This window comes from Hypomesus transpacificus, chromosome 15, assembly GCF_021917145.1.
Source record: "Hypomesus transpacificus isolate Combined female chromosome 15, fHypTra1, whole genome shotgun sequence".
NCBI lineage: Eukaryota > Metazoa > Chordata > Actinopteri > Osmeriformes > Osmeridae > Hypomesus > Hypomesus transpacificus.
The window spans coordinates 8036655-8047443 of record NC_061074.1 but is presented as its reverse complement, the minus strand read 5'-3'; the positions used below and the strand labels follow the sequence as shown (position 1 = coordinate 8047443).

General features: G+C 45.4%; 1 protein-coding gene across 2 annotated transcripts; it reads left to right on the top strand.

The window, feature by feature from the left end:
• The first annotated feature begins 1562 nt into the window (after positions 1 to 1562).
• Positions 1563 to 10495, top strand: nek8 (NIMA-related kinase 8). Of its 2 annotated transcripts, none has more exons than XM_047035773.1 (15): positions 1563 to 1869; positions 2519 to 2672; positions 3195 to 3427; positions 3529 to 3660; positions 3896 to 4104; positions 4219 to 4298; positions 4389 to 4567; positions 5379 to 5526; positions 5958 to 6034; positions 6201 to 6318; positions 6649 to 6799; positions 7657 to 7820; positions 8040 to 8192; positions 8533 to 8691; positions 9879 to 10495. In XM_047035773.1, the coding sequence occupies exons 2-15, from the start codon at positions 2537 to 2539 to the stop codon at positions 9899 to 9901; spliced, it is 1962 nt and encodes a 653-aa protein (XP_046891729.1). In that variant the 5' UTR covers positions 1563 to 1869; positions 2519 to 2536; the 3' UTR covers positions 9902 to 10495. The 2 variants fall into 2 exon arrangements, with proteins under 2 accessions (XP_046891729.1, XP_046891728.1); XM_047035772.1 differs by having other exon boundaries at positions 1564 to 1869; positions 2467 to 2672.
• Positions 10496 to 10789: the final 294 nt, after the last annotated feature.

Sequence of the window (10789 nt, the reverse complement as noted above, 5' to 3'; positions counted from 1 at the left end):
AAAACTAACTTGAACATGTATTCAAAATGTGACAGTCTAAAATGGACTGTCAGTGAAGAAACATTTACTGTGTTTCGGCTTTTACAATGATGTTAACTGCCTGAAATGAACAGCAAAAACATGCTGTCTGGGTCAGCAAGGTCCTCTCATCAGGCGGAACACTGCCACTAACGAGACACACTTTGTAGAGGTGACAGTGCCCAGTGTAAGGCAGAGCATGGGTGGAGGTATTTTTCTAAAGTGACAGTCTAAGCCATTGTTCTACCGGTGGTTTTATGAGAGTGTACAATGAGATCCTCATAGATTTACAACCTCAAGCAGCTCTGCCTTTGCAACAGGTGCACACCTTTTTCATATATTATTTCAGTGAGTTACTTACCTCAGCACATTCCTGGTTACTGACTATCCTACCTGGTGATAGCTCTGAGTTTTTTTTTCCTCAGTGTGAAAAGAAAACAATAAACACTGAAAAGGATAAATATGTCACCAAGCTGGTTGTAGTGGTGTAACAGGAAGTTCCTATTTGGAGTTCACTAAGGTCAACTACTAGCTACTTGTAGTAGTCATACATTCCATCTTTCTTTCAAAGACAATGCCCTTCTTTGTCTTTCGGTCAATATGTTTATTGCGAGCACACCAAACATTTCTCAACAATGGTGCTCCACTTCAGCTTAGCGGCCATCGAGCCCCTGGTTTTAACATTTACATTTAGTCATTTAGCAGACGCTCTTATCCAGAGCGACTTTCAGTAAGTACAGGGACATTCCCCCCGAGGCAAGTTGGGTGAAGTGCCTTGCCCAAGGACACAACGTCATTTGGCTCAGCCGGGAATCGAACTGGCGACCTTCAGATTACCAGCCCAATTCCCTCACCGCTCAGCCACCTGACTCCCATGGTTCTGATGTGCCAGCACCTAACCCACGCTGGTGAAGAGCTGTCCATGGTGCTGACTTGGTTGGCACAACTCAAACAAACCAAGTTACCACATACACAAAATAAGGTACAACACTACAAGAACTACTGTCTCCAGAACAACAGGCTTCTTATCAAACAGCACATGCGTTTGATTTCTTGTGTTCTTGTGTTGACACATTCTCAATGCACAAACCCATGCCGTGCTGTGAAATATAGTCCACCACAGTGTCGTATTATGGTAATAAGTTTGAGTGGGGTGTCATTATGCATAATGATGTCTGTAATGTGCAGTTGATGCATTCAAAATCAGATAGGGTCTTATCTGAGGACAATGACTTTGTGCTTTTTCCAACAGCAGAGACGGAAGTATAGAGGACAGAAACCATGTGGTCGCCTGCTTATCTTTGCTGAGGGGAAGGCGCTTCATAATTGCATTCTGTCTAGAGTCTAGACGGTATTACCTTTGGAACATAGCCATGAGGGGCATACAGTGTATGAGTCTCACCCTCCTCTGCCACATCTTTCCAGAGCTCATTTTCTCTCTCTCTCTCTCTCTCTCTCTCTCTCTCTCTCTCTCTCTCTCTCTCTCTCTCTCTCTCTCTCTCTTTTCTCTTTCTCTCTCTCTCTCTCTCTCTCTCTCTGTCTCGGTCTGTCTCTCTCTCTCTCTCTCTCCTTTCTCTCCTCTCTCCCTCTCTCACACACGGGTTTTGAAATAGGTCAAGTTCAGCTAAATGAGTTGATGTTGACAAATGACTTGTGCCGTGTAATATCTTTTTGAAAGACCGCTTTTGGCAAAACGAGAAATGTACTTTTTGTCCGTTCTTGCTTCCCGTAGGAGGGGGATGTGTTGCTTAGAGACGATGGTGACTGTTTGTGCGCATCTGGTGCGCATAGATGGTAACGGAAGATGGAGAAGTATGAAAAAATCAAAGTTGTTGGAAGAGGCGCTTTTGGGTAAACCAAAAGTTTCACACTTTTCACTTAGGACATGATCTCTAAATATTATTGCACGGCAGTCACTGGATAGCCAATTGTGTTTGAATTTTGGATTGTCGTCACGAACGTAAACGTTTAGCCGCATCGACTAACTTTCCTCTAGAATAATTTGTTTGCAAGCTGGTTCATAGTTTGTTGTAGAAAGTAGCCTACCGTCCCTGATAGCTACAGAGCGCACCATTCTCAAGCTCGAGATTATTACAATTGCTCCAGTTGCGCATTCTACTCATACTTAAAAATTATGATGACCGATATTGCAGGCTCATGCGCAAGAGTAGGCCTACGGAATGTTGTAGTCAGCGCTAATAACTGTACTGAACTCTTGTTCCGTAAAGACTTGGTTAAAGTTCGATAAATCGGATTCTACACTGAGTACAGATGTGAAGAACACATTACAATATTACGTACTGCATGGCACGTCTCATTCATATATTAAAACATAAAAAATATACGAATTGTTTCACAAACTTTGTGTGGGATGGTGCTTACCTACTTCCACATACCCACCCAGTGGCAACATCAGACTGTCTCAACCTTCCCCGTCTTCTGTGACAGTATAGTGCACCTCTGTCGGCGGAGGAATGACGGGGCCTTTGTCATCCTGAAGGAGATCCCCGTGGAGCAGATGTCTCGTGATGAGCGCCTCGCGGCCCAGAATGAGTGCCAAGTGTTGAAGTTGCTCAACCATCCAAACATCATAGAGTACTATGAGAACTTCCTGGAAGACAAGGCACTCATGATTGCTATGGAGTATGCTCCAGGTATTCAGCTATCCTATTACATTGCATTATCCTATTGTTCATTATGCAACATGCTTTCTCATTGCTGCTTATATGCAGTGACATAGGGCTTCACTAGCTGTTGTATCTCATTCCAATCCCTCAGGGACACAAAACCTTTTGTTTGCTTGTGTTGGAAATTCCCAGTTGGAACTCACAGTGTTGCCGACTGTCACGCTATCCGGTGTGACAGTAGCGCTGCTGGTCTCGGTGTCAGGCTGAGATGATAGTAGTCATTGAGTTGAGTGCATGTATCTCCAGGCTAAATCTCATGCTAGCCATTGTGTCAAAGCATGATCTCCTAATATCTCTTTGTCTACCGAAAATCAGTTCCTATGGGAGAGCTTCAGAACCGGTGTGATAATGTGTGTGTGTGATACTGTATAAGGTATATACTGTGTAAGGTGTGACACTGTGTGTGATACTGAATAAGGTATGATGCTGTGTGTGTGATATAAGAACCCATCAATGTTTTTCTGTGGTGTTTCCGTTTCCATGGTGTAGGTGGAACGTTGGCGGACTACATTCAGAAGCGCTGCAACTCTCTCCTGGACGAGGACACCATCCTACACTTCTTTGTGCAGATTGTCCTGGCCCTCTACCACGTGCACAACAAGCTTATCCTGCACAGGGACCTGAAGACCCAAAACATACTGCTCGACAAGCACCAGATGATCGTTAAAATCGGAGACTTTGGAATATCTAAAATACTCGTCAGCAAGAGCAAAGCATACACTGTAAGGGCACAACCGAGTGGTCGAAAACGGACTCTCCGCTGGCCGCTAATACCGATACAAAATCATAAAGAAGCCTTTTGTCTGTTCTTTGTTCTGTCCAGGTGGTAGGGACTCCATGCTACATCTCCCCTGAGTTGTGCGAAGGGAAACCCTATAACCAGAAGAGCGACATCTGGGCGCTGGGTTGTGTGCTCTATGAGTTAGCCAGTCTCAAGAGAGCCTTCGAGGCCGCTGTACGTGAAAAACATTCCCTACTACAAAGAGAAATTAAGTCTTAATTTCATGGACGGTGTTTAATAGTGAATGGTTTTTACTTGAGCCTTTGAAGCTCTTATCTGTTTATCTCTGTGAAAAATGGATTCTTCGTTTTGGTAGATTAAGGGGAGGCTAACTGACCTCAAGCATAAAACCCATTTTAGAAATCACACGTTTTCCAAAGTTTACATCGACTCTTCTTTTGTCTTCCAGAACCTCCCGGCTTTAGTCCTGAAGATCATGAGCGGTACCTTTGCTCCGATCTCCGACCGCTATAGCCCAGAGCTGCGTCATCTCATCCTCAACATGCTCAATCTGGACCCGTCCAAACGGCCACAGCTCAACGAGATCATGGCCCTCCCAATATGCATACGACCACTGCTCAACCTCTACACAGACATTGGCAATGTCAAAATGCGCAGGTATACATTTTTATTTATTTAAGATACATCAATTCACAGTTGTTAATACTCATATCACTAAAACACAGGCATGTTATAGTTTTACTGAAGTCTTAACATTGTTTTTTGGTGTAGGATTGAGAAGCCTCTGTCCAGTGTGCACTCAGGTCCTCATGGTAGAGCAGGAGGGAGACTAACCAACACCAGATCCAGAGGTGAGTCTCAGTTTTCCATCCCTAAAGATGTGACATCATCGACCTTTAAAAACAGACGATTTCTGTATCCCATTCTATGTTGCGTTCTAGATGGACTGATGGGTTTGGGGAAGGTGCACTCCCTGCCATTGTCGTCTGTGTACACGTGGGGCAGTGGGATCTCAGCGCCTCTGCGGCTACCCATGCTGAACACAGAGGTCCTGCAGGTGTCCCTGGGGCGGACCCAGAAGATGGGGGTCACCAAGTCAGGCCGACTCATCACCTGGGAGGTCTGCGTCTTTACCTGTCTGTCTTTCTGACTGCCTGTCTGCTTGCCTGTCTGTCTTTCTGACTGCCTGTCTGTCTGTCTTTCTGACCGTCTTTCTAACTGCCTGCCTGTCTGTCTTTCTGACTGCCTGTCTGTATTTCTGACTGTCTGTCTGTCTTTCTGACTGCCTGTCTGTCTGTCTGTCTGCCTGTGTGTCTTCCTTTCTAAATATAGCTAGTTTTCTTGATTATATCTTCACAGAAAATCCTGCACCTTGTACAATTATTCTTTGTTCATTTGAAATGATTCCATGTAAGAAGGGGGTTTGGTTTGGGGTTTGGTTTGAATAATGGTAACATCTTGATCTTTCTCAGGAGGGGCTTTCCCGTCTTCGAGCCAGATGTTCTGATGTTCTGATCTGATGTTCTGTTGTTCTGATGTTCTGATCTGATGTTCTGTTGTTCTGTTGCTCTGTTGTTCTGTTGTTCTGATGTTCTGTTGCTCTGTTGTTCTGATGTTCTGTTGTTCTGATGTTCTGATGTTCTGTTGTTTTGATGTTCTGTTGTTCTGTTGTTCTGATGTTCTGTTGCCCTGATGCTCTGATGTTCTGTTGTTCTGATGTTCTGTTGCCCTGATGCTCTGATGTTCTGTTGTTCTGTTGTTCTGATGTTCTGTTGCTCTGTTGTTCTGTTGCTCTGTTGTTCTGTTGTTCTGTTGCCCTGATGCTCTGATGTTCTGTTGTTCTGATGTTCTGTTGCTCTGATGTTCTGTTGTTCTGATGTTCTGTTGCTCTGATGCTCTGTTGTTCTGTTGTTCTGATGTTCTGTGACTAGGCTCCATCAGTGGGGTCAGGGGAGTCCTGCCTGCCCGGTGCTGTGGAGCAGCTGCAGACCCAGTTCATCTCTCGTTTCCTGGAGGGTCAGTCTGGTGTCACCATCAAGTCTGTGTCCTGCGGAGATCTCTTCACCACATGTATGACAGGTAGGTGCCACCTCAGGGAGCTGTCGGAGACCCGGCGTTGCTGTAAGGTCAGCCTAATTATGGGGTTTCGATGGTTGTTTTTGACTCACCTACTGCTCTACACTGCCACCTATAAAACACCAGAACAGTATCTGTCTTTGTGGATGTAATGGCCTCCTCTCCTACACTAGTGTAACAAACCCATTAATCTGTGTTTGTCTTCCCTGTTAAACCTGTTTTCTGTGATGCTGGCAAGGCATTACTTAAGATGCTCAAACGATGAAGACACACCACAATGTCACCATGACGTAGCTGCCATTAGTCTGACACCACATGCAGATAGCACAGAAATAAAGGAGCTTCTCTTTAACATAGTGAGAAAGTCTGTCTACAACCCAGTCCAGCTCATATTTGTGCCATATTCATCGAATCTGTTAATTGTCTATTTGCAGATCGAGGCATTATTATGACGTTCGGAAGTGGAAGCAATGGATGTCTCGGCCATGGGAATTTTAATGATGTCACACAGGTGCATGTCTTTTTCATCTAAGGAGTTGGATCCCTCTTCATTGATAGGAGTGACTATTACTCACTTTGGCGACCAAAGCACTATTGAATATGTTATAATCCATTAATCCAAGGCTATTAATAGAGGAGATCAGTGTTGTGAAGCCTGGTGATGTTGTTGTGTTCAGCCCAAGATCGTGGAGGCCTTGCTGGGGTATGAGCTGATGCAGGTGTGGTGTGGGGCCTCCCATGTTCTGGCCGTGACCAATGAGAGAGAGGTATTCTCCTGGGGAAGAGGAGACAATGGTAAATGAACGACGAGTATTTTCTCTCTTCTCGGGTTCCTCACTGTTGTCATGATATGTGACAGCAATTCCGGAGAGACATTTCAGCCTCTCGGTTGGATGTCTGGTGGGCCATGGGGGGGTTCAGATGGATTAGTGGTTAGGGAATCGGGCTAGTAATTAGAAGGTTGCCGGTTCAATTCCCGGCTGTGCAAAATGACATTGTGTCCTTGGGCAAGGCACTTCACTCTACATGCCTCGCGGGGGGGAATGTCCCTGTACTTACTGTAAGTTGCTCTGGATAAGAGCGTCTGCTAAAATGACTAAATGTAAAATGGGTCCTCTGTGACAGGTCGCCTTGGGCTCGGCACCCAGGACTCCCACAACTCTCCCCAGCAAGTGTGTGTGCCTGCTGAGTTTGAGGCCCACAAGGTGCTTTGTGGGGTAGACTGTTCCATGATTATCAGCGCCCAACACGACATTCTGGCCTGTGGCAGCAACAGGTACCATTTATAAGTACATCCTTAAAACAACCTTATCTGGCATCGACAAAGTGTCTGTTTTGGACGTAGTCTACACTGGCAGTGAGTTTTACAATCTAAATGTATTTATGTTCTCTGCCTAAGCATTGACTTGTCTTTTCATCAGTTTAGAGGGTAATTAACACTCTTATTTACAGAAAGTGTGGTGAAACTGCACGTCTGTGCACCCTAAAGAGACAATAAATATTGCATGTGACAATCTACAGAGCTTAACTTGCACTCAGGTAAACAACACTACTCAACATCTCCTGTTCTAATATGCTGCCTAGCCTCGCTTTTCTCTGACATACTTAGTTGAGTCAGTGTTTGGATTTATGGAGGCGGTTAGCATTATCTTCCAGGCCCAGATCCAGTGAGGCAGCATTCTCTCACGATGACAAACTCTCTCTGTCGTTGTCAACCCATCACTCAGCGGTGCTGTGGGCAGGATACAAAGCTCTGTATCCTGGGCGGGGGGGGGGGGGGGGGGGGGAGGGTGAGAGAGGAATGAACACACGAAGGCTTAGAGCTGAGGGGAAACTTAAATACCTGTGGTCAGGACTTCTTCCTGTTGCCCCACACACTCTACAGCGTGTTTGCGGTATCTTGAACATTTCTTGCTCTCAGAACAACTCCCCTTGACTTGTTCGGGACTGTGGTTTACCACAACGTATCTATGAGGAATCAGCATTTCCCACATTGTCCTTTGACTTACCACTGTTACACTAGAAAAAGTGTTGTGATACAGTTGTTACATTGTTCATGAACAGTGTAGAAAATGAAATGCAGGCTGTTCCGATTCCAGTGGGCTACATTAAGTATGTTGTGTTTGTTGTTAGGTTCAATAAACTTGGATTGGACAAGATCACGGCCAGTGATGAGCCAGCTTCCTCTGACCAAGTAGAGGAGATCCACTCCTTCACCGCAGTCCAGTCAGCTCCCCTGAACGTGGAGAAGATCGCTTACATCGACATCGGAACCGCCCACTCTGTCGCTGTCACAGGTACATTTATTTTCCTAATCTCTCGTTTTGTGCCTGTCTGTCAGGCCACCGTTCACCGAGATTCCAATCATGGTTTCAGTTTCTAATAAGAGACTAATAATCTCTGTAAAATGATCTACCCTGTCTGTCAATTCTGACTGTTACACAATCGAGCACACACAGAACAATGCTCTTCATTCACTGGTTGGGCGTCATGGCGTCCTGTCCCGGTGTGTCCAGATAGGGGGCAGTGTTTCACCTTTGGCAGTAACCAACATGGTCAGCTGGGCTGTAGCTCTCGCCGTGCTAGCCGCGTGCCCTATCCCATACCAGGACTGCAGCGCATCGCCATGGCAGCCTGCGGCGATGCCTTCACGTTAGCCATCGGAACAGGTGAGAGAACGGCAACCAAAGTGTTAATTAAAACTCCAACAGATGGACATGAGAAAGAGATGTACGTGCAAAGGGATGACTGAGACAATGAAAAATGAGACAATAAAAGTCAAACGTGTCAAAGATCAGCTTAACCCCTGTTGGGAGATAGCAGGCAGCCACCTCTGTGGAGCTTCATTGTTTAGGGCTGGCTTTGTTCAGCTTGGTGGGGATGAAGCTAGTATGGCGCCTGGGTAGGACTAAGGCCATCAGTTTAAGAACTGTGTGGATTAATGACTCGTTGGTGCAGGGAGGTATTGGTAACTGTGTTGACCTGTGTTGACCTGTGTCCTTCTGGCAGAGGGGGAGGTGTACACCTGGGGAAAGGGGGCCCGCGGCCGTCTTGGAAGGAAAGAAGAGGATTCTGGGATACCGAAGCCGGTGCAGCTCGATGAGAGCCACCCTTTCACGGTGACATCGGTGGCCTGTTGTCATGGCAACACTCTGCTGGCGGTGAAACGTAATATTTTAGCCATTACCTTTTGTTAACAGCTGCTGTGAAATTGCTGTGTGTGCTGTATGTGTGGTGAAATATAACAGCAGTCACTAATCCATGAAGCGAAGTGTAAGATCCCCTTTGATGATGCTTACATAGATGTTTCCCTGTGTAGGATAAAGAGTCTGAAAGAGGGCATTTGTACAAAAAGGCAGATAATTAACCCTACAATGCAGATTTATTTGTAGCTTTCCCCTACCCAGTCAATTCAGAAGTGACCAAGTCTCAGCCTCATTGTATCTTTCATAGCCTGAGGGTTGTCTGCTAACAGCAGCTAATTAACTGGGGATGAGGCAATCTGTTGTTCTTGGCTCTCTCCAGGCAATGAAATGAACAAGAAAAGAGCCCCTTGTCTTCTTTTTTTCTTCTTTCGTTGCGTACCGGAGCGTTCTCTGTGAGCCTCTAACCAACAAACGTCTGACTCTCATGTCTCAGACGCACACACGCTCTTCATCTACCTTTCCCAGGTCGTAGTTGACTCTGACAGTCATCTTACTTGTTTGATATCAATCTGGGATTGCCTGAATGCCGTGCGTGGGTCAACATAGAGGCTCCTGAGCAGTGTTCTCCTAGTGTAACGAGAGGAGGCACATTTCAGACAGTGATTAAAGTATTTTTCTAAACGGCAGCGTTACTACTCTGCTTTACTACGATATCTATTGAACGGATGGTTGGATTAAAGCCCCGCCCTGCACCGCCCTACCGACCGCATCATTTGAAATAGATGCAGATTTAGTAAAGATTAAATTGCAAGACAATCTTATCAGTATGGGAGATATCTGTAATCCTTGGAAGGGACCCAGTTATGCCACTGTTTCAGAGTACTGATGACCTGCACCATGTGACCTGAGAAACATAATGTCTGCCTTCCTCCAGTGAGGTCATTTAATCTGTACTAGATGAAAGCTTTGGTTGAATATGATATTCCCTGGGATGAGTGCATTAGTCCTGACAGGCCTAATCTGTGAACGGTAAACCCCGTAGTCTGGACTCATTAAATACAGTTGTGGATTTGATGTAATCCATAAAATAGTGTAGATGGATATTGAATGTCAGCCACTTCCATGTCATTTTTATTCCGAGCTTGCTTTGGTGCTGCTGTAAGTGATATGTTGATACATAATCTGATTACCTGTCTCTCTCTTTTTCAGCCTTACTAGAGGAGCCTAGATGACAGTGTCCCTCTCCTCCCCCCCCCCGACCCCTTCATGGGTGTCACATGAGACGACACAGTGTTGCCAGGTGAAGGACAGCTTCCTCTGAACAACCTCTCTCAGTGGCTCATCTACACAGCAGTTGAAGGATTCCTCCTCAGTCCACAGCACATCCACCTGAATTCGAGTTACTCTATCATCTCCCCAAGCATGTTTCCAACGATTAAAGCAGTTATCTGGAAATGGAACAGAGGTACAAAGGAAATGTACAGAGGTCTTATTTGTTCAATGTCAGAACTCACAATTTCTTCAAGTTTTCAGAACTGCTGGATATTTCAAGTAATTCAACTGCAATCAGATTTGCAGGAATTCATTTGGAAGCTGTCATGTGCCAACACGTTGTCCTTTCTTACAAGCAAGGTTAGCATGGTAAAAGAAAAAAACATCTATAAGGAAGTAAGACTGGTTTGGTAGCTAGTGACCCAGCACTGAAGGAGACAAAACAATGTGTTGAAAACTAGTTTTTATGACTGACACGTTATGCAGAGTGCAAATTATACAATGACAATCGGGAGGGTCTCCAGGGTGTAAAGTAATATTTACAATTACAGGTAAGAACGATATATAAATGTATGGACCCTCGGGGGTAAAATCCCCCCAGCCCCCCCCCCCGCCCCAGCCCCCCCCCCCCCCAGCCCCCAGCCCAAGCCTCCCCCCTCCAGCCCCAGCCTCCCCCCTCCAGCCCCCCGTAATTGGATCCTTGACCCGAAAGCCTGGCCCTCAGAACCCTACGAAAATAATCTACAATAATAAAGAATATACTTATTCAATATTACAAATATTAATTATAAGTAGCAACATAAATGCCCATTGTAATTACTGCTTGTATTATATAATCATTCTACAGT